Below are 22,893 nucleotides of genomic sequence, written 5' to 3'. Positions count from 1 at the left end.
TCAGGCCCACGGAAATAAAAATACGCGCGGACTCTTTGCTTTCACCGATCACTACGTATCACTCCGCCGATGGCAGAGCGGCAAACCGACACGGGACTGGCTGAAAGGCACTCCACGCGTTGGTTGACTCCTCCTACCGTCAGCGGTGAGTTTAAAAAAAGGCGGGAGCCTGGACTTCTAATCGGATTTAAATTAAGAAAATCAAGTTTCTAAGGATGCTCGGAATATGTAGATCGAGTTTCCGCGGTAAAAAGACGAGTTCAGATTCCTCTTTAGTGCACCTTTAACAGCTGTCACTGAAACACGCGTTACACGGTGGTAGCCATTCTTGCCATTTCGTTAAGGGTCCAGTTCAGCGGAAAACCCCACGTCGTCGTTGGCTTGAGCGAAAAATCTTCAAAGAAGCAACTTAAGTGGGACACCTTGGTGGCAGGTGAGCGAGATATGGTCACGTGACCTTGTGGCGTCATAACAACCTGCCATTTTCGTTTTCGCCGCGTATTTTTCAGCCACACATAATATTTTCCGCACCGCAATTCCTTTCACTTTTCAATTTGGAGAAAGCAAATCTCTCTATATCTGAGATTATGGTCGATGGTAGACTAACACACGCAGCATCGGACCCAACCCCAACCACTGCCTGGCCCATACTTGTTCAACTCTTTGCGTGTTTCCCCGCCGCGGTGGCTCAGTGGTTATGGCACTCGGCTGCTTACCCGAAAGACGCGGGTTCGATCCCGGCCGCGGCGGTCGAATTTCGACGGAGGTGAAATTCCAGAGGCCCGTGTACTGTGCGATGTCAGTGCACGTTAAAGAACCCCAGGTGGTCGAAACTTCCGGAGCCCTTCACTACGGCGTCCTGCATAGCCCGAGTATCTTTGGGACGTACCAATCTTTGCGTGTTTCCTGTTCGTTTTTACTGTTCACGCTGCTCATTTTTATGAAGCAAGCTGCTTTCAAAAGAAACTGCTTGTTGTTATAGTCAAGTCCGTAGTAATTATTTTTTTTGTCTGCTCACACTGCAATTGCTTCTGCAAAGTATGAATAACTGGCTTGAATACGGGCATTTCCAGATGAAAACGAAGAGGCAGTGAACTAACGTCTGCGCGCCCGTTAGATATATTCGAACGCAAGGAATAAACATAAAGAAAAAGAGTAATGTATGCGGCTAAAACAATATGCTCAAGTAATGTGCAGGTGCACGATTATGACGAAGTGAGAAGGGCATCGAGGGAAATGATATGCAGCTAAGCAAGCAAAAAAAAATCGAAAATTTCAAAACGACCGTTATGGCACATATATACGTATGTGTCGACCGACTGCTTTCTTCGATCTGTTACAAAAGGTCGTGCGACGGATCACGGGAACGGCGGCGCAGGCGTCCGTGCGTCATTACCGCGTCGAGCGCAGCTGTTCGAGACAGGCAGTCCCAGTTGCGACATCGACGACACAGAAAGACAGCACGTGTACGTCGAAAGAGTAACGAGCGTACAGACCTCGCTGCCGTCTAGGACATTTATACGTGCAAAAATGTCGGCCCACCAAAATGTGGAAGGAGCGACAGCCCAAAAAAAAAAGGGGGGGGGGGGGGGGAAGAACTGATGCCCGCCGCATAGTTGCCAGTTGCACTTGTTGACGCAAATTCCGTGTGATAAAACAGTCAGAAACAGCAAATGGCAGTTCCACTATATGTGCAGTGTATGTACACAGGTAGCTCCAAACATTACAATAGACGGTATAAAATTGCTGTGTAGCCTTCAGTATCATTACATGTTACAATGGAACGTTATGCTTTGTTAAAAATTAACAAGTTTCGTTTTATGTTATACACAAAACATCCTACGTTCAAACTGCTGATATTCTAATAATACTGTGTTCTAAATCATATTATAATTTCGAAATCACAACAGTAAAATAACGCTACAAGTATACATTTCTAGCACTGTTGGTACAGTAACGATGTTCTTCAACTGACAGGATTATACCGTTTAAATCACTTAGATTATGCCTGCCACAGATTGCATACATAACGCCAATTGTATGTATATAAGCATGAGAACCTGGAAATCCGCTCGAAGGTAAGTGCATGAATCACATTCATCAGTTGTGCTGTATTGCTCTAGAGTCACCTTCGTAGTCCTTTGCTCATCACAAAGCGTTGATTGAAGCTGCGAGGTCGCACCATCGTTGGGTCTGGTCCTGCAGAGTTACTCTACACTCTTTTAGCGAACGTTGTGTATTTGTTGTTCAAATGTTTATTTAAAGGCAGGAAAACATAACTACTTTCATCCGTAACGTTTCAGAAACGATAGAAAAGGGACATTAAGAAGTTTGCATTAACGCTTCACCAAAACCGTGCTACTTGGGTATAGCAATCGATGCAATGATTGGCGTTGCTCCGGCTCGTTACGTAATGCGGCAGACGACGCGGCGGTGCCTCATCGCTGAATCATAACAGTGCACATCCTGAATCACACATGCAGCATAACGTGATCAGCAGGCTTCATTTCGTGACCCATGTGCACTGTCGCAGACTTCCGTCAAGCGCGCTGATTCAGCGGAGCCTGCTGAAGCGCAACTTTTCTGTTGAGCGTGCACCATGGAGCCCCGATCCGGGTTTGAAATCCGCCATCAAAGTGCACACGGCGCCCTCATCTTCATTGCGTCGGCGAGTTGCATCATCCTATTGCAAACATTCGCCCAGCTTTTCATACTGGTGCATTTCGAACAGGTTGGCGCAGGCGGGGGTCATGTGTTTGAAATCCGTCATCAAAGTGCACACGGCGCCCTCATCTTCATTGCGTCGGTGAGTTGCATCATCCGATTGCAAACCTTCGCCCAGCTTTTCATACCGGTGTATTTCGAACAGGTTAGAGCCGTTAGAGCAGGCGGGGGTCATGTGCCCCGACGCTCGCGGACTCGCGTCCGTGTACGTATAAACAAGTACATTACACTCTAAATAGGGAGGAGTTAAAAGGGAGTAAGTTGTCCTCTAGTTGTCCCTTTTCTAAAAGGGACAATTCATTTTCACCCCCAAATAGGCGTAGCCGTGCTTAGAGTAACATGGAGGGAAAATTGCTTCATCCGTCTCCCTTTCTCGGCACGCGCACATGTTGCCAAGCTGAGCGAAACCGCGGTGGCTAAAGGTCAGGCGTACCGAGGCGTACGAGAACAGTGTTCATATACCGCATACAATGTCATTTAAATACGCTGTTTCTGCTGTCCTTCTCTGTCGCTGTGCTCTAGCGGTGCGGGCTGGCCAATTTTATCTTTATTTCTTCTTTTCTGCCCGCACTAATTTACGTCCTTCTCTGTCTTGTCACTTTTGATCGAGCGTCCAGAGTAACTCTACGAGCCCCGATTCGACGTACAATACAGCTGCGCCGCAAACCCCGCAAGCCCCATGAAACAGTATCCGTACCATACGCTACATGGTGTGCTACATGCGATGCTATATGCAGCACACACGCATGCTACAGCGCAATTAAGAGGCTTAGCTCTGACACGCGCTGCGGCACAGTTCGTCAAGCATTGCGAGCACGATTTTTCTCATGACCTAGTGCACAGCCTCCGAGACTTAAAACCGCAGCCAGACAAGTTCGCCCTCGAATCATAAATCTGAGAGGCCGCGTAGGCCTCCGAGATTCCCAAAGAGGAATTGGAGAGAGGTTTGCTGCTCGGAGGTCGTGCTTTGGTAAGGCAAGCGACTCACGGACGCAGAGGTGCGCCTGCAGCTGGAAACCCGGCATGCAGTCGCAGCGGAAGGAGCCGTACAGGTTGGTGCACACGCTGAAACGGCCGCAGGGCCTCCCCAGGCACTCGTTGACGTCGTCCAGGCACGCGGGGCCCGAGAAGGCGGCGGGGCAGAGACACTCCACGGTGCCTGCATCGGTCATCTGCTTGTGTATTCACTGAAGCTCATTCGAGCGCTGCTTGTTCCTTTTCGCCACAGAGAGCTTTTCCAGTGGAAGTGGTCCCATCGTACTTTTATTTTTGCTGTCCATGTCCACTTATAGTGACAAAGGAGACCTTATTGTGATTGGATCAGATGTGGGCCTGTGAGAAGGCTTGTCTAAGCGCTGAATCGGTGCTGTGCGGAGCTCAACAAGTTTATTAATGCAACAGACAGAATTATAAGCCCCGTCGGGAAAGGGAAAAAACCACGGGAGGTTTAGGTCGGGGCTAATCACGAATTATCGTGTGCCAGCATGATAGCCCTAGTTTTGCATGGTTTATCTTGACTTCCTATGGTTTTGCTTGACTTTAACTGCCTTACCCTGGTTGATATATCATATGATGTAAGTTTGCATGATACTGCATCATTTTAGGCTTGTACTGCAGTATAATTGGTAATTCGCTATACGTTCATAGCAGTGGTGTAACCAGAAATTTTGTTGGGGGGGGGGGGGGGGGCTCATGTTGCAGCGCGGCTTCCTCATAGAATTTGTGGAAAGATCAAATGCAATAATAATAACTTCATTGCCACTCACAATGCCATTGTGTATTAGATAACGCTACGCACTGTCTAGACAAGTGAAATATATATATTTTTTTTAATAAAAGAATGTATTCGCACGTCTTAAAAATCGTTGCAGACATAACTGATACCCATGATTCCATGTTTTTGTGCATTTAATTGGTACAGAAAATATCACACGAAGTCTAGAACTATATCAGTCCGAAACCAGCAACGCAGTGCATGGCGCTGATATGAAAAACGTAAAGGCCACGAAATAAGCAAGTAAAGGACAAATATTTCAGTGAATTTTTGTTGTTCAAGAACCTTTACATTTTTGTACATATGCAACGGCCAAGCAAAAATCTCAATGACGTTGTCCTTCGTTCCAGTGTACTGCGCAGCAGCAGCTGCCATGCATTGCGAGTAATTGCACCGAAATTTTAGTTGCAACAGCGAGCCCATATATAAATGAGGAGTTCTGCATAGTATACTATAGAAGTGCGAATATAAAATGGAGTATTAGAAATTCGAAGATGCAACTTGATACAGGGCAAAAAAGTGTCACTGGAACAAAGTCACTGTATGTATACACAAACCCTCGCAACAAGATATTTAAATAAACATATGTATCCATTAAATCTATGTAGCTAAGCAAAATACACTTTATATAATGCGTCGAACAAGGCAAATAAACAACTTTCGCAATCACAGATAGTAAACTTTACCCACGGAAAGACAGACAATCCAGACAAGAACAAAACTATGATAACAGCAGCCGCGATACGTACTTGGGCCATGCTGTGGTAGGAGACAATTCGAAAAAATTTCGGGGGAGGGGCTTCAGTGCTCTACCAACCTTTGTCAATACACTGTCTCTGCGCGCAATACACTGAGCGCGCAATATCCGTTTCAGCGGTGCTCTGACCTTTATAAGGCCCGCCCGTGAGCCCATGCCATTTTTTGTTGCATAGTTAGCATCTATAACTGTCACACATGTACGAAACTAAAATTCAGTTAATGTTGTGTTCGTTTCGTCTGTACCCCTGTTCTCGTTCATGCGTTCAGCCTTAAGTTTCTGTAAACGCCGCGCGCAGTGAAGAGACCCCAACACAATGTAAACTCGTGGATAGTTTCCAGGTGCCTTCGCGTGTTTTACTTCTACTTTCTTTTGCAGGTATTGGGGAAAGCCATTGGTTATAAGCAGTTAAGGTCAAGGACTCCAAGAGACTCGACTAAGCTATTTTCAGACGTCGCCTTCGAAGGGTCCCTGGATATTTCCGGACTTGCGCTCAAGAAAATCATGAAGTCCTCAAAAAAACATGCTCAGAGAACTGAGCCCTGCCACTCCTCCTTCAAGTAGCTCTTGAGTTTAGACCAGTAGACATATATCTCTCTTTATGGGCTTATCTTCTTGTTTTGCATGTTGTGTACCCTGCAAGGTCGCTTGTCGTAACCGGTCGGTTTCATCATCCTTTTCTGAAGTGCTCGCAAATTGTGCAATAACGAGAACCTGGGAGTGAGGATGGTTAATCACCGGCTTCACCCATACGCAAAACATAACACGAAATAAGCCTCGTGAAGTGTGGAGTGGATAGCGTCCATTTCCTGAGAGGTCCACCCGGACTATTCAGCGACGACATACTGCAAGAATTCGCAAATATAGGGTCTGTTCTGAAAGAAGTAAGACTCATTTTTTTATTTGAAATTTATTCATGAGAATGGTACAAACGATAAGAATTTTTCAAGGTAGCACCCTTTCGCACCTACACGCTGCTGCCTATGAGTTTTCAAGTTTTCGTACGCCTCCAGGAACGCCTGGACCGGAATGCTGTTTAGCTCCCTCGTCACGGCCTGTTGAACAGCCTCTGCCGACCCGTGATGTTTCCCCTTGAGCGTCGATTTTATTCTCGGGAATAAAAGAAAGACTGGCGGAGCCAAGTCGGGGCTGTAGGGGGGCTGAGGAAGTGTTGCCGCCTTATGCTGGGTAAAAAATCGGGGTCCTCATTCACATGCTGAAGAAGATCCTGGCAGATCGCTTCCCGGTTGGCCTTTTGCTCCTCTGACAACACTCCCGCACCAACTTCGCGCACACTTTCCTCATGGTTAAGTTTTCTGTCACGATATCAAAAAATTCGGTTAGAGGAATGCTCAAGTCATCAGCAATCATTCTGATACTCATGCTACGATCACTGTTCAGTAAATGTTTCACTCACTACCCATTTTCGTTGGTCTTGCTGGTCGACGGGCGTCCGGAGCGGTCGTCGTCTTCCACTTCCCTTACCTTCTCGGAACAGCTTGTGCCACTCAAAAAACACCTGATCTACCCATGGAAGCGTCACCGTAGGCCTCCTTAATCATGTCGTGAGTCTCTTTGCCTGTTTTACCAAGATTTACACAAAATTTGATCGCTTATCGCTGATCCAGTAAACGTTCCATGATTCTGCGTGACAAGACGTTTCGACAGGGGTTCACAGTACAAGCGACCTGCTCTCTTCAACGGCCGAGAGCCGACTGCCGATTTTCCCCAGCATTCTCAATATCCCTCTTCAACGATCCTGCACGCGCCGACCACCTCTCGTCCTCCCGTTCGCCCAGGAAAAAACCAGTCCTACTACTTTCAGAACAGACCTGTATATAAACTTGTTTCTGGAACAATATCTACCACGATGACAAATAAATCATGCGAGTTTTAAGCGACTTTTTACAGTTACTGACTTTATTCCTCTCTCCTCGATTGCTACACTACGCCGAGTAATGTTCCATTATTGTTCTTGGTGCTTCGCATTCCTGTGTATATAGTCACTTTATATGCGTCCAGCGAAGGCAAAAGTTGCATATGCTCAACTTTTCCGCAAGAAAACCTGCGGACAGCCGCGGCGGTCGAATTTCTATGGAGGCGAAATTCTAGAGGCCCGTGTACTGTACGATGTCAGAGCACTTTAAAGAGTCCCAGGTGGTCGAAACTCCAGGATCCCTTCACTACGGCATCCTCCATAGCCCGAGTCGCCTTGGGACGTTATAAACCTCCATAAACCACAAACCAGTGTTACCGTATCTGCGCGTGCAAATAGTTTGTCATGTATGTAAATTTTCTTTCCTCAGAACACGAAAATGAATATGCATCAATTACTCGGTGACCTCCCGACTTAATCGCGCTTACCAACACCTATAGCTAGGTAAAGAGTGCGTGATATCCATATGTCAGCCCATATGGCGTGATATCCATATTCTGTGCACGATAAGACGACCTTCCCCGTGGCCTGATGCCATTTTTTGTATTGCTCGTATATGTCACGCACATGTCGATCATGTGACTAGTTAACTGCGCATTGTGTCTCCCTCCTCTTTTCGCGCAGCCTCCTCAGCTCACATGTCGTATCGTGCACTGACATCGCACAGCACACGGGCGCCGTTTGCGTTTCGCCTGCACCGAAACGCGACCGCTGCGGCTGCACGTGAGAGATCCAAAGGTGGTGGAAATAATTCCGGAGCCCTCCACTACGGCAACTCTTTCTCTCTTTTAATGCGAATTCACTATGTGGATCATGGGCAACGAAACCCGGCACTGTTGTCCAGCAGCAGTGGTCTGGAAACCCCAGTGACGTCACCATGGTCTCGCATGACGTCAGCAGCAGACCATAAGATAGTATTAATGGGCATCATAGACAATGATGGTTTGTGGTTTACGGGGGTTTAACGTCCCAAAGCGACTCAGGCTGAGGGACGCCGTAGTGAAGGGCTCCGGAAATTTCGACCACCTCGGGTTCTTTAATTTGCACTGACATCGCACAGTACACAGGCCTATAGAATTTCGTCTCCAACGAAATTCGACCGCCGCGGCCGGGATCGAACCCGCGTGTTTCGGGTCAGCAGGCGAGCGCCGTAACCACTGAGCCACCGCGGCGGCTAACACAGACAATGAAGCATAGACATTAGACGAGACAGTAGCAGTATAGTGATGGTTGCAGTTTTGGAATGATAAAATACGTTACTAAATGATGAAGAGGGTCATTAAGGACAATGATACAAGCCTTTAGGGTGAAGTCCTTCAGGGCCTTTAGGTCAAAAGGCTTTACGGTAAAGACCTCAGGGTAAAGACCTCTACGGTAAAGGCCTTTACGTAAAATGATGCTGTCGAATTCACAACACGTAGGGATATTAAGTGTACACCGTAACTTTGCGCCTTCGCTCCTACTTTACTCCCTTCACTCATGGCGCGGTTGAGGTGTCTGCTGAGAAGTGACACAGCTGCTGCGCCTCTTCTTTCCTCACAAGCAATTTTCGTAGCAAACAAGAAAGACAGCCGCCGTCACTTCTACTTCCGTTTTTCTGCCTCGCCATACTACTGAAGTGCATCCACGTCATGCTAGAAACCAGTAGATCATATATACAGGGTGTTCCACCTAAGACTTTACACAATTTTAAAAAATAGTTCTAGAAGAGCGCTTTTATCGGCAGCGGTGGTACATCAGAGTACAGCTAAGACGTTTTAACTAGTAGTCTAGTTAACTAATGGTGATTAGTTAGCTTTTTAACTATTACTGTTAGGGTCTTTAATTATTGAGAGGTATGTAGCTATATCATTATCAGTTTTTTTAATTCCGAAAACGCGGTTACTCTCGGCGCTGTTGCCCAACAAATTTTGGCTATTTCGACGAGTTACAAGCACTGGAGAGGTTGCTTTGCCTGGAAGCTTCTCGAAAGCGAATGTATTTTGGTGCGATGTAGCCAAAATTTATTGCGCCGCAGTGCTGAGAGTAACCACGGTTTAGAAATTTTAAAAACTGAAATGTATATTACTTACAGTGGGCTACACGCCTCTCGATAATTAAGGAGCCTAAAAAAATTCCGCTATTTTTCCTTTATATTTAGCACGCCTCAGCTGTGTTCTCATGTATACGTATACACCACTGACAATGCTATGCCGAAAAAAGCGCTAACTCAAAAAGCCTATTTAAAAAAAATGTGTAAAGTCTTAGTGAAACACCCTATGTAGTGTAGCGGATTTGCTCCAAGTTTATTTGTAGTGGTAGACTCAGATAACAGTGATAATGTGTGTAAGGAATATAAATCTCATAACTTGCGATATGTATGTGCGCTGGGTTGAGTATTAAAGCATAAATAAGGCGGAAGCCTTTTGTCGCTCATTAGAAACGAAAATCGGCGTCGTCGGTGTCCAAGAGGAGTGGTCAACAATACCCCAATGACGCCATCAGCGATGAAAAAAATTGCTGTCGAAGGTGCGGGGAATTCAACCACAGACCAGATTAAAATGAGAGCATGCAATCCACAGGCCTTAAAACCGCCTTGCTTCTTGGCAAATAAATTATGGTGAACCTAGTGTATGCGATGCCTTACGACTGAATGCTAATGAGTAGGCGTGTCATTAAATTATAAAACGTAAATATAAAAATATCAAATATAAATTCAAAAATTAAGTATTTTGCCTCAAAGCACGTGAGTAGTCTTAAGTGCCCTCCGTAATTTTTAAACAACGTTAGCAGAGTTGGCCGAATCGGTCTTTTTTTTTTTTTCATACCCTCTAAGAGTAGTTCCTCCGACAATAATCGTGTCCGCTCATTTCCGTGCAGAACAACATTACCGTCTCGCTCTTGTTTTTAGGCCGAACTGGCGCTGAAGATTTTTTCCTCAGCGCCACGTAATTGTCTTTTCTTCCTGCAATGCCTGCCTCCCAATCTTGTTAATCCGTTGCCTTCATGTACTGTCAGCAGCAAAAGTTAGCGGGATCTCCAGCCCGTGGCGGAGCAACGCAAAACTGCATTCCAGCGCCATCTGCCGTGATTACGCCCGATGTAGAGCCTCAGAGCATGTCTGATTGCGTTCTACGTCGGTATCCGCTTTTGCCACTCGCTGCTGGCAATGAATCGCTGTGTCACCATCGTTGCGCACCTGTTTCGGCTGCTGCGATGGTGAACAGTGCTCCGATCCCTCGCGCGAGCCAAAGTAGGACCGGCTGCGAACGCCACACAGCGCCTCAGCAGCTTCCGTGAGTCATAAGCGCAACCAAGCGTCAGGGCATGCTTGATAGCGAAGAAAGGATAGGCATGCGCTAAGCGAGCTTCAAACGCAATTTCCGTGAGCCTCGACAAAATGCTTGGAGGCGGCAGATGGCAAAGGAAGGCAGTTTTGCGTCGCTCCGCCACGCGCTGGAGATCCCACAAACTTTTGCTGCTTACAGTACTTCTTTTGTTGACTCGCTTCGCGGTGGCTCAGTGGTTATGGTGCTCGGCTGCTGACCCGAAAGACGCGGGCTCGATCCCGGCCGCGGCGGTTGAATTTCTTTGGAGGCGAAAATGTAGAGGCCCGTGTACTGTGCGATGTCAGTGCACGTTAAAGAACCCCAGGTGGTCGAAATTTCCGGAGCCCTTCACTACGGCGTCTCTCATAGCCTGAGTTGCTTTGGGACGTTAAACCCCATAAACCAAAACCAAACCATCTTTTGCCTAGTGTGAAAGTACATGTATCTTGCACTCTAAACACGAGAGAACCTTTTATGGGAGTAGAAATGGAGTAAGCTGTCCTCTAGAGGAGTACTCTAGGGGTTATCTTACTCCCTTTCTACTCTTTTCTGTTTAGACTGTGTTACCGTTTCAGTTGAGCATGTGTATTTTTTTACCAGCTTTCCACGGGTCTGAACATGTCATTGAGCAGACATCTGTACCGAGCTGTGCTCGGGGGTTTACCGTTTTCTCCGTGAATGCAAGTGCCGCCGTTAGCGCAGCAGTCGGCTGGAGTGGCCCAGGTGTTCATGTAAGGCACAACGAACCGCATCGCCTCCAAAGGAATGTCTCCTTCCCGGACAGGAATACCTGCGCGGATGTGTTCTATTATTAGTGATTTTTGAGGAAAGGAAATGGTGCAGTTACGGTCTCAATACTCGGTGGACACCTCAACCGCGCCGTAAGGGAAGGGAGAAAGGGCACGGAATTATCCGTGCAGGAAGGAAGGAAGGAAGGAAAAACTTTATTTTACTCTAGTCCTTTTTCCTGCGGTTTGGGAGCATCTTCAGAGACGTTTTCTCCTTGATTTTACCCCCAGGAGCCTTCTCTGTCGAAGTCGTCCGCCTCTAATCAGTGGTCGGTTGCCCTCAGTCCAGGGCTCCGCTGGCCACTGCCGCCCGTTGAGCTCGCTGTACCAGACCTTGTTGGTCTTCGCAGCGGTCGCTGGACAGCAGAGTCTCCCACTGCTCCGCACTCGGGTTTTGTATTTTGGGGACCACGTCTATGTTTTGGCAGGCCCATGTGATGTGGTATAGTGTAGGTTTTCCGTCGCACCAGGGACATTTGTCCGCGTATATGGTAGGGTGCATTTTGTTTAGTATATGTAGGTTTGGGAAAGAGCCTGTTTGTAATTGTCTCCAAGTGACAGCTTCCTCTCTGCTGAGAGATTTGTGCGGTGGAGGATACCGCAATCTTCTGCCTCTGTAGTTTTGTAGTATGGCCGAGTAATCCCTGGGTGCTGGCGCGAGTTCCGCGGGCTCATCGGATGCTCGGAAAGTAATGTATCCTCGAGCTATCCTGTCGGCCTCTTGGTTCCCTGCCACCCCCGTGTGCCCCGGTACCCACACAATTTTGTGTGGGATCTTGTCGCTTTGTTCTTCCTGGTTTTTAATTCTGTCGCTCGCTGCGAGGAGTATACGGAGCGCGTGACGACCTATCCTGCCAATGAAGCTTGCAGTAGATACTCTTTCTAGCATTGCTCGGGAGGAGCAACCTGTGTCTTACAAGCCCTACCCGTGGCTTTGTTCGAAACAGCCACTTGTCAGTGTAGTGGTACATCGCTACGCCGCTGCGCCAATGCGCTGGTAGCGGTATGAGGACTCGCCGCGATCTAAGAAAATGAAAATTGGATTTTGAGGAAAGGAAACGAAGCAGTAACTGTTTCACATATGTCAGTGGGCACCCGAACCGCGTCGTAAGGGAAGGGATAAAGATGGGAGTGAAAGGAGAACGGAAGAAAGAGGTGCCGTAGTGGAGGGCTTCGGAATAATTTCGATCACCTAGGAAGGCTCCGAACAGCGATTTTTTTATAAAGTGCACTGAAACATGAACGGGCACAGCACGCTGGCCCTTTTGCATCCCAGCTGTCTCCGATGAATTGCGGCCGCCGACCAGCCGAACGCTATAGTAGCTGAGACGAACAGCTACGGGGACAAGCAGCGCAGCGCGAACAGCACACGCAGTCAGTGACCCATATCTGCCATTTCGAACGGGGGAACCGGCCTGTGCACGGTGGCATTCCCTTTACAGTGATACATGTCGGATATATGTCATATCAGGAGTAACACGTACAATACTCTTCAAAAAAAGCGTCAGTTATAAAATACAGGCATGTCTCCAGAGAATGAGAGAAGCCAGGTGGCTTCGTTCTGCTTGGCTCCAAATAAAAGGCGCTAAATGCGGGTGTGTTGTATGCGCCATATGGTACAAATTAACGCGCTGCGCTCGCGCTTGGACGATAATTCATATTTGTGCCTGCAGAGAGTGCATGGTGTGCAATAGCGACAAAACGGTACACAATTTAGTTTATCTCACCTAATGTTTTTGAAGACGCCGCCGTTATTTTGCTTGTGGTCTCATTCGAATCAGTTCTATGGGGCAAGGCCAGGGCTCCGAGAATCAACAGATGAACTGAAATTAACGATACGATGCAAGCGATTAACTGTCACGGCCATTAAAAATAACGCAATGCTGCAATGAAGTGGTAACACGACAGCGGCAGTTTTTAGATCTGGACGATAACAAGAAGGAAAGCTGAGTGGCGGAGCCCTTCGCAGCGCGTAGGTGTAATCACAGACGCCTCGAAGCTCAAGCCGCCTCGGGTTGTTTACAACGCGCCAGAGAGCACTACGCAATGTTCTTTGCGCTGAGTGCCACGACAGCTACGCAAAAGAAAGTTGGCCTCAAGCGCAAGGCCTGCCGTCGATAGCAAATTTCCGCGCCAAACGCAAACGAGAGCGGCCTACGTCACGCTGACGCCGGGCCGCCGTTTCGTCATCCACGTTTCGACGCGGGATAAAAATGCGACCTTGCCACTCCTCCACGAGACACTTTCCCGGCCGCCCAACCGGATTGCTTTAAACAACTCAGTTATGGAACTCTAAAATAAAATCTAAAACTAACAACTCAATTGTAAAACTAACAAATAGTGGCGACACCTATGCAGCAAAAATTAAGTTATTTATAAGTTTTTATTTAATAAGTTTACGTTTGGAGCAGCGTTATGCAGTTTAGCAAGTGACGCGACAGTCGGCTAAGTTACAAATGTTGGACCAATTGGAGTGTCAAATTTTGATGCACAAAGTCATGGAGAGTTCCGAAACTGAGACGACCGTATTACTACCGCAACTGTTGCAACTCCATAAGTGGGGATCAGAGGGCGCTACATGTAATTTCAGTCATTGTCCTTTTTGACGTCGTTGACGTCGTCGCTGCCGTTCTCTGTGTGCGTGGAGGTAGCGGAGGTAGCTCCTCCCTAGCAGAATGAAGTTGTACGATTGTGGCCACAATTTTTACGGCATCAAAACAGCGATATTCGTCGAGATTACCGGTGAAGATGTACCGACTGTGACTGCCAGCTCCAAAGGTAAAAATTCCGTTGCGTATCACTTGTCGTTATGGGCCGCCAAAAGCACGGTGACCTAGTTCGTGAAAACTCACCTTGTTAGCTCTTGTGCATGCGTTAAAAAATGAACTAAGCCTTAATATTTCCAAATATCGGTGAAAAAACGGCTTTTCGGCATTGCTGAGTACAGTGTAGCCACAGAAGGTGCGTATTGAGAGCGCATGATGCAACTCACCCCTGTCCATTCATTCGTACTACTTCCTTTACACGTGCACTGACCGAAGGTTTAGCTCTTCCAAGAAATGTTATTGGTTGTTGCTTGTTGCAAATGTACTCACATGAGTTCATTTAAGAACGAATTCGTCCCCACTTTTTCCTGAATGAGTTCCGTGGGCACTTGAAATCCTGCAACGCGGAAAATGGACACTTCGCGGTCCACTAAGTCAAGATGCGTAGCAATTCCCGGCGCTTGTCCCGCTTATCGCCAAGAAGAAGAAGATGCGCAGCAAATAATGCCATTTTCATGTGGATAAGAAGAAGAAGAATAATGCTCGGTTTCTTTCTGTTATAATAAGAATTGATATCTTGTTTTCAGACAAGGTTGTGCCGTACCTGAGCCGCCCGAAGCTCCCAGTCCTCAAGCTCGAAGATGGTACAACCTTATTTAACGCTAATGCGATATGCAGGTAAACGCTTCTTAAACGTGGCTACTTGTGAACGTTGTTTAGTCATGCTTCCGGTCTTCGTGCGCAGGTTTCTTTGGGAGAAATCGGGAAAAAATTCAGTTTTGATCGAAGACGAAGAATGGTGCGAATGGGAGGCTGTCAGACTACAGGTAACTGCAGGCATCATTTGAATAAGTGCACACAGAAAGCAGCTATTAAGCATAACTCCTTACGTTCATTTCCATATTTTTCCAGCCTACCGTAGCAGCCGTTCTTCTAGAGCACATACAACATGGAAAAGTTGACAACAATTTAAAAACTGTACTGAAGGCACTTTTGAAGCATCTGGATGGTTTCATATCTCAACATTCCACGTTAACTAAGAATTCACAGGTAAGGTTTGTTATGTGACAACATAGCGTGCAGTCATGTAGTAATGGTAAGTTTTCAATGCAGGCATTGATGGCTTTGTATACGTTTCTGAGCAGCCAGTTCCTGCTCTCTGTATTGCACAATGCTGATGTGGCACTGTTTTAAGCAAGATTTGCTGTCTCATTTCTGATTCACACTGCTCTCTTTTGATGCAGGGTGTTGGCTTTGCTGATGTCATATTATGGTCTTCCATATTGCCTCTCAAAACTGTTGACAGCCTGTTTTCAGGTAATTCTCATGCTTTCATTGTTGAAAGTAGAATTTTTGAAATGTTTTCTTGCATTACGGCTCTCTTGTTTATGGTGCTTTAGTAATGTTTATTTTCGTGCAGAACTGGTGGGCCCTTGCAAGTCGATATGCAGGTGGTTTGATCAACTAGAAGCCAGTGCAAGCCTTCAAAAAGCAATTAAATTAGTTCTTCCAAAAGAAGGCTGCAATGGTTTCAAGGTAATTTGAACACCACGCCTTTTGTATCAACTTAGCTTCTTACTTGGCCCCATATTTAATAGCAATTCTCAGTGATCAAATAGGACTCCTTGAAAAGTGATTTCCTTTGTCGGTGGAAGGTATTGCATTTAAGTTGATCGGAATGAGATGTAGTTGGCCATTGGTTACTGCTTTTTTGCTGATGAAAAGTCTGGGAGGTATTTGTTTTTATTTTTAATATTTTCTTTTTCTCTTTGTTGGATATTATTGTTAATTCAAAAATATTGGGTATGGCATCATTTAACCTCTTCTAGCCTGTACATTTTGTACCACTTGGAAAAGTTTAATTGCGCCCAGATATATTTACTGGCTAGTATGTTGAAAGCACTTCAACAAAAACTTCACAAAATGCCAAAAGGATTTTCAGAAATTATATTGTATTTCAGTTTGCACACAAAAGAGATGATGCCATGTTTATTCAAAGAAGCAGTTCGTGCTATAGGAGGCAGACTGACAGCAAACTTTCAATGCTTCGTTCACTAGAACTCTGATTGCATCATGATTTTCCTTGGTTTCGGAGAATGGTCTCTGCCTATGACGATTGCACCTATGAGATTTTGGCTTCGATTGTGACACATGCAATCAGTTTTTCAGGAATTCATGAACCAGCTAGAAAGGGTAATGTTAGACGACGTCTCTCTATCAGTGATCAATGATGATGTGCTAGCACAATTGCAGCAGTACTCATTTTATGCCAAAGTTGCTTTATTGAAGAGCTTTGGATGCCTTGACTGTGTCCACAGTTGTGCCTGTCATTCTTTATGGGTGTCTGCTGACAGTTTTATTTCTTTTTGGGTTTTCTTTGACCTTAGATTCACGAGCCAGGAGTGGTTAATGTTAGATGGTGTCTCCAGTCGATGACGATATGCTAGCACAGCTGTAGCAAAACTCATTCTACTGCAGTGTTGCTTTGAACAGCTGTGGATTTTGCGACTGCATTGATGTCTGCAGCTGTACCAGTCATTCTTTATGAGCATTTCCTGAGATTATTTTATTTTTGGTTTTCTTTGTCCTTAGGAATCTCTGTCAGCGTTTTCCTCAGGGTGTCTACCTACTCTGCCACCTAAAACACCTGATGCAGTTTCCCAACGGTCAAGCATTAGTTGGTTCCCATCAGTGGTCAGTATTCAAATGGCAGTGCGCAGTTTTTTTTTTTTGTACCTTTTGGTGCTGATTGTGGTTCCGGATTGCATATTTTCCAGGAAGAAAAGGAGCAGACACTGAGCTCTGAAGAAATTGACAAGGCCTTTTGTGCATGGACTGATCCAAAAAACGAAGCTAAGGAACTGCCAAGTCGCACTGCGCCTATGTACGTTGACCATTCCTGGCTTGCAGACCTTGCAACAACCAGCGTTGCTATGCATTGCTGTTTGTATTGTCCTCCACGCACCCTTTCATTATATGCACTGTTAACACCACCTTGGTACATGTATGCAGGTAGCTATATGTCAGCAGAAAAGTGAATATCCTTCGGCATTTCAACCCAGAACTGTTTGCCTTTTGCTTTGTCATTGCTGCTTAATGGCTTGATTATGTCCTCTTTCCAGCAACTTTGGAAGACTGTTTGTGTGCATAAAGTTGTTGCATACCTTGTTGAATTAGAGCATCATATTGATTGTCGAATTTGGTTAAGATTAAAGCGTGTTCATGTGATGCAGTGGCTAAGAACAAAAAGCCTTAAAATTTCACTTGAGAACAGTGCAGTCAACTCTGTGCAGGAAAGTGATGAGGGAGTCATGTTAAGAGACTGGAAGAAAGCAGTGCAGGTTAGGGAACACTCGGATTAGTGTTACCCTGGGTGAAATCGGGAAATAGAAATCGGTAGGAAATGTTATGCGAAGAACCAAATAATTGATGGTCCAAGAGCGTGGGTGCCTTGGAAAGGAAAATGTAGCACGGGGCAGTAGAGAGTTAAATGGGCGGACAGGATTAGGAAGTTTGTGCAGGGCACGGCTAATTGAAAGTCATGGGATGTAACCTGGCTGACAGTAACGAATAACAGGGATGGTGATGATGGCGGTTTACTTTGCTTGCACATGTGGAGCTTAGCGCTTTTTAGTTAATTTATGTGCTCCTCTGTTCCAGCCTTCCCAAAAAGGGCGAAAAAAATGTACTCATCACAAGTGCATTACCATATGTCAACAACGTACCTCACCTTGGTAACATCGTTGGGTCTGTGCTAAGTGCAGATGTGTTTGCCAGGTAAGGATGGGCAAAGATTCTACAGTGACTTTTGTTGTCCTGGTACACAGGTTTCCCGAACTTCATGTGACCAAGGCTTTTTTATTCCATAGGTACTGTCGGCTACGAAATTGGAACACGTTGTATATATGTGGCACTGATGAGTATGGCACTGCCACGGAAACCAAGGCTCTGGAGTTGGGCATCACACCTCGTGAAATCTGTGACCGGTTTAACAAGATTCACGGGGACATTTACCAGTGGTTCAACATCTCCTTTGATCACTTTGGGAGGACCACGACTGAGCAGCAGACAAAGTAAGAGCATTGGACATTTGTTCACGGTACCTTTGTTGGTCTCAGTAGCACTGTCTGCAGCTTGCTTTATGATGGTAACCCTATGTGTGGGTGTATAAATTTGGCATGAAAATTAGTCACGCGCTGCCTAAAGAGTCAAGTTTCTCTCCTGCATGACTTGGCTGCTGCATCGAAGTGCCACAATTGTTTGTTTGTGCTGTTTCAGAATCTCGCAGCAGATATTTCTAGAGCTTCACCAGAATGGGTATTTGTGTGAAGAAGTGGTTGAGCAGCTGTATTGCAGCCATTGCGACAGGTAAGCCCTTGGAAAATTAGTGTTATGCTAAAATACCTAGCCTGCAGTTGCACTGACGGTAAACATTTTCCATTGCTTCGTGACATCAAGATGTTCATGTGTATCATTTATGAAGCGCAGTGCTTGGCATATATAAAATTACGCAGAAGATGTGGTATATTTCAAGTGTTAGTATGTGTACAGCCTTCCAGATTTTTCGTAATATTGCGAGAATGCCTGCGCCAGACGACAAGAAAAGAAAGCATGCGTGGGCAAGGGCATGCCCGTGATTCCTACTGCTGGAGTGAGCGTTGTCTGCTAGGCTAAACAACCCCTGCCCCATCATTCGCTATTATGCATCGTAGCCCCAAGACGCTGCAACAATTTTTCTATCCACTGCACATTGTGTCAGTGACATTTGAAAAGAGCGCACATGTGCGATCAACTGCCTAGCATGTCCCAAAAAACCAGTAGCAATCGTTACTTACAAAAAAAAACAAATTGTAGAAGACCCTCGATATCGGCGCATTAATTTAGGTAAAATAAATGCTTTCGAGATGCTACCCACAAACGCAACCGGGGCCTGTTGTTGAGCTTGTAATGTTGCCAGTCCAGAGCCACAGACATATAGCCCCCCCCCCCCCCCCCCCCCCCCACACACACACACACACACACACAGATCTCCGCGCTGCTTCACCTCGGCGCCACTGCATCAGGCAGTCGAGCCATACGTCATATGATTAAAAATTTGAAAGGCTGTACCTTTCACTGTCATACCCAGCCGATTCAGTTTTATTGTGTATAAGATCTTAAAGCATTAATTTGCAGTCAGGGGCTGGATAAGAAAATAGATATGGTGGCATATTTTTTGTTCTATAGTGTCATTTGTGTACGCTTTTGTAATTGCTCTAATTTTTGGACATGTTTGCCAAGTTCCCCATGTCATTTTCTTGGCATCTAAGCCGCAAACTCGTGGGACTTTAATGCTGTCAAAGATATTTTGTGTGCAAAAATTCTCGAGGTAAAACCTTGAACTCTGTGGTTTGTGTGGGGCCTTTCTGAAATGTTGCCTGTGCTGTTCTCAGCTGTGTGACTGCATACAAGGCATTGTGGCTTGATACACAGCCAAGATATTGTGTGCTTCTTGATTAGGCCTTTTAACTTATGTATCTGGAGGTCTAGCGGTGCTACACAGTACAGGCAGGCCACGCATTTACATCGGTTCCTGTTGTGGTCACTTGCTTTCAGGTTTCTTGCAGACAGGTTTGTCGAAGGCACCTGCCCATTTTGCGGTTATGAAGATGCTCGAGGCGACCAGTGCGACCTCTGTTCAAAGCTGATCAACCCGACAGAGCTCAAGGAGGCACGCTGCAAGCTGTGCAAAGAACATCCTGTGCTTAAGACCTCGGGCCATCTTTTCATCGATCTTCCCAAGGTACAGAGATGGAGTGAATGACTGCGATGAGTGCTTCAGTCACGTTGCCATAATGAGCAGCAATCCCTAGAGTGAAAAGCAGTTTGAGTTGAGCTCTCTTCTTGAAGGCCTAGAATCGTAAGTTCTGCTTCATCTCATTTCTTTCAGCCGATTGCTTAGCAGGTAGAAAAAATGAGGGACTCTTGTGGACTCCTTTTGTAGTACTTGTATACTTTACGTCTCTAGCATTCAACTTGAGGTTGGCAGCGGGAGCTGTCTAGCTTTTGGCTTTTCTTCTCTGAATATAAAAATGACTGAACAGGCTGAGTTCCATAGAATGTTACTGCTTGCATATCAATGATTTCTGTTGGTCAAATCTGTGTACCAACATTCTATTCCGTCACTGAGGCCACTTTTGTGGTTTGTTTTTCACTCTTAGGGTTTTAGTCTCTCCTTGACGCCCTTAATCTGTCTGGGCTTCAGTTGCTAATAGCATTTTGGAGAGAAGCTTCAGGTAAGAGTGCGTGGACATGAGCATTTTTTTTTTTTTTTTTTCAATTTCTAGTTTTGATTAGGGATTGCAGTTCAGCAGTTTTAGATTATTCACTACCATTTTGGCTTTCATAAGCAACACCAGCATAGCAGTCCATGTATTGTCGGCAGTCTGGGATAAAGGTTGCAACAAAATGCCTTTTTATTTTTTGTTTGTTTCCCCTTTGATGTGTACAGTTAGAGCCTGCGTTTGTGGAGTGGTTCAAGAAGAAGACTTCAGGGGATCAGTGGACCCAGACTGCCAAGGTGATCACGAGTTCCTGGCTCAGAGATGGCTTGAAACCCCGGTGTATCACCAGAGATCTCAAGTGGGGCACCCCAGTCCCGTTGCAAAACTACAAGGACAAGGTAGGCTTGGTCATGGCCTTTTTGTGTGCATGTGTTTTAAACTGTAATTGTAAGGAGTAAGTGCAGAGTGCTGGATTTCTTGACTAGCATCGTGGCTGCTCGCTTATGGCTTGTGGCAGTTTAATCGCAAAAGACAGGGGCGAAAAAAACTTGTTTTTGGCTTTTCCACGTGCAGTTGTGCCTCGTTAATATGGACACTGATGTCCCTGACATATACCGGGTGTCCCAGCTAAATGTAACCAAACTTTTAAAAAAGGCGAAGTGTCCTAGTCCAGTGAAACCAACTATAAGGGTTGTTCATAGTCGCCTGGCCTAGTCCTGAGTATTTTTTCGCTCTTCAAAGTTAATTAATTAGATAAGTTTAATTAGCTAACTTTTTAATTATTGACTTCAGGAAGAAAATGTCAATGGAAAAGTTTTAGATCGCCTCAAAAAACCGCTAGTAGTGCTGTTTCCGTCAAGTTACGATTTACGTAGCTTCATTTATTGGCCTTAAAAGAAAGTTATCACGTGACCAGCTGCTCGCTCACTTTTCTGCCCCATTTTGCACCCAAAGTCTCATCGAGGAGAGGACTTCAGAAAAAAACTATTTTATTCTTTAAGGCGCGTCTTGGGACATTGAAGTGGCACAGTTGTCATGTGGAAGCTTTTTCTTATTGTGCGGGTTATGGTTAAAGGCCGGTAAAAAACTACTTTACGTAAATATTAATTTGCTGCAAATGTCTCAGTAAGCTTTTTCTCAAAGCGATCTACAACTTTTCCGTTGACACTTTGTTCCTCAAGTCAATAATTAAAAAGTTAGTTAATTAAGCTTAACTAATTAGCCAACCTTGAAAAACGAAAAATATACTGCAGACTAGGTCACGCGACTAAACAACCCTCATTTGGTTTCAGACGGCTAGGGCATCCCGTGTTTTTTAAAAGCTTGGTTACATTTATCTGGGACACCTGGACAGAGGAAGCGGCGCAAGCGTTGTTATATGTGAAGTTGAAGCGCTGACCCGACTTGTGAGCAATGCCATGTGCGGGAAACGAGAACTCGCTGTTGTAGAGGCCGTAAATAAGCGCAGGGACTTCGCTCATTTCCTGACTCTCAGCTATGTGAAGAGAGTGTGCCTGATAGCAGTAGTTTCTGCTGTACATATGTCACATTGCACTGATACCTCAGGCCGTTAAGACTGCGAGCCTGAGCGGGGATGTGAAATCCCCTGTGATAGTTTCGTAATCAGCGTGAAAGCGGTGCTTGCTGTGCGTTCGGTTGGTGCCGGGCATGATCAGCTATCGAAGTGCCAGGAGAACTGAGAGTTGTGCCTTCAAAGCAGCTGGCCAGACTCAGCTTTAAAGGTGACCAGAAAAGGATTAAAAAGATTTCTGCTAAGCTGACTGCTGAATCTTAAGTCCTGTCGCTGTAGCCAGGTGAAGTGAGCTCTCGTACAGAGGACTGACTGCAAGGATCATGAGGGTGACACTTTCAGATCAGGAGAGTTATAGTCTTGTGATCTAATGGTCCACATTTTGAACTAGTATATTGTAACAAAGCTTCATGTGATTTGACTAACATACAAATAAATTTTCATTTGAGTTTTTTTTTTTTCGAATTGGTGTTTTTCTCCATTTTTATCCAAGTTTGTGCACACTATTTTTTCCTCTTGCAGTCATTGGATGGCAATGAAATTTTGCGCAGATGCTCCTTGGGTTGCATAGAGTGTGCAGTTCTTGTTATATAACCGGTGTCACCGTATTTTTATTACAGAAGACTTGCACAAAAAAAATAGCAAAAGAAGGAGGTAAATTTATTTCACCTAGATTTGAACATTCTGTGGTTTATAGTGAACTACCCAGGCTATTTTAAAATTATGCTTGGTCGTAATAATTACTAAGAAAAATTGTGTGCACAAGAAAGGTATTCATTATAAATTTCTTAGAGTATATGAATTGAACCACTGTAGCTATTATCAAAAAATTAATCCACTTATGTACACCATAACTGGAGCTCAATTTATACCAACTGTGCAAATTTCAGCCCTCTAACTTAATTATTGAAAAAAATTTTCTTGAGGAGCGTCACCCTCTAATGAGGCACGACTGTACCGACTGTTGCGTAAATCAGAGAAAATCGAAAAAAAAATTATCTCGGCCTAACCGCACGTTTGTTCAGGTTCAAATTTCTCACAGATGTT

At 45.4% G+C, this 22,893-nt stretch overlaps 2 protein-coding genes across 2 annotated transcripts in view; one reads left to right on the top strand and one right to left on the bottom strand.

Moving 5' to 3' along the window:
• The window catches only part of LOC149339276 (nephronectin-like), a 32,333-nt gene extending 18,856 nt beyond the window's left edge, over positions 1-13,477 (bottom strand). The window contains exons 1-4 of the mRNA XM_089550907.1: positions 13,451-13,477; positions 13,015-13,141; positions 11,164-11,289; positions 3,713-3,883 (exon numbers count right to left, since the gene is read on the bottom strand). Of these exons, the coding sequence (XP_089407033.1) occupies positions 3,713-3,883; positions 11,164-11,289; positions 13,015-13,141; positions 13,451-13,477 (451 nt within the window). The remainder of the gene's footprint in view (positions 1-3,712; positions 3,884-11,163; positions 11,290-13,014; positions 13,142-13,450) is intronic.
• A 381-nt stretch (positions 13,478-13,858) lies between these two features.
• Positions 13,859-22,893, top strand: part of MetRS (methionyl-tRNA synthetase 1) — a 29,907-nt gene continuing 20,872 nt past the window's right edge. Inside the window, exons 1-13 of the mRNA XM_089548035.1 lie at positions 13,859-14,065; positions 14,640-14,730; positions 14,798-14,879; positions 14,965-15,102; positions 15,297-15,369; positions 15,473-15,588; positions 16,645-16,746; positions 16,830-16,936; positions 17,713-17,829; positions 17,922-18,125; positions 18,331-18,420; positions 19,648-19,834; positions 20,543-20,713. Of these exons, the coding sequence (XP_089404161.1) occupies positions 13,963-14,065; positions 14,640-14,730; positions 14,798-14,879; positions 14,965-15,102; positions 15,297-15,369; positions 15,473-15,588; positions 16,645-16,746; positions 16,830-16,936; positions 17,713-17,829; positions 17,922-18,125; positions 18,331-18,420; positions 19,648-19,834; positions 20,543-20,713 (1,581 nt within the window). The 5' untranslated portion in view covers positions 13,859-13,962. The remainder of the gene's footprint in view (positions 14,066-14,639; positions 14,731-14,797; positions 14,880-14,964; positions 15,103-15,296; positions 15,370-15,472; positions 15,589-16,644; positions 16,747-16,829; positions 16,937-17,712; positions 17,830-17,921; positions 18,126-18,330; positions 18,421-19,647; positions 19,835-20,542; positions 20,714-22,893) is intronic.

The sequence above is a fragment of the Amblyomma mixtum genome, chromosome 6 (genome assembly GCF_055824585.1).
Source record: "Amblyomma mixtum isolate Tamu chromosome 6, ASM5582458v1, whole genome shotgun sequence".
Taxonomy (NCBI): domain Eukaryota; kingdom Metazoa; phylum Arthropoda; class Arachnida; order Ixodida; family Ixodidae; genus Amblyomma; species Amblyomma mixtum.
The sequence above is the reverse complement of the archived record's forward strand: the minus strand, read 5'-3'. Positions and strand labels throughout refer to the sequence as shown.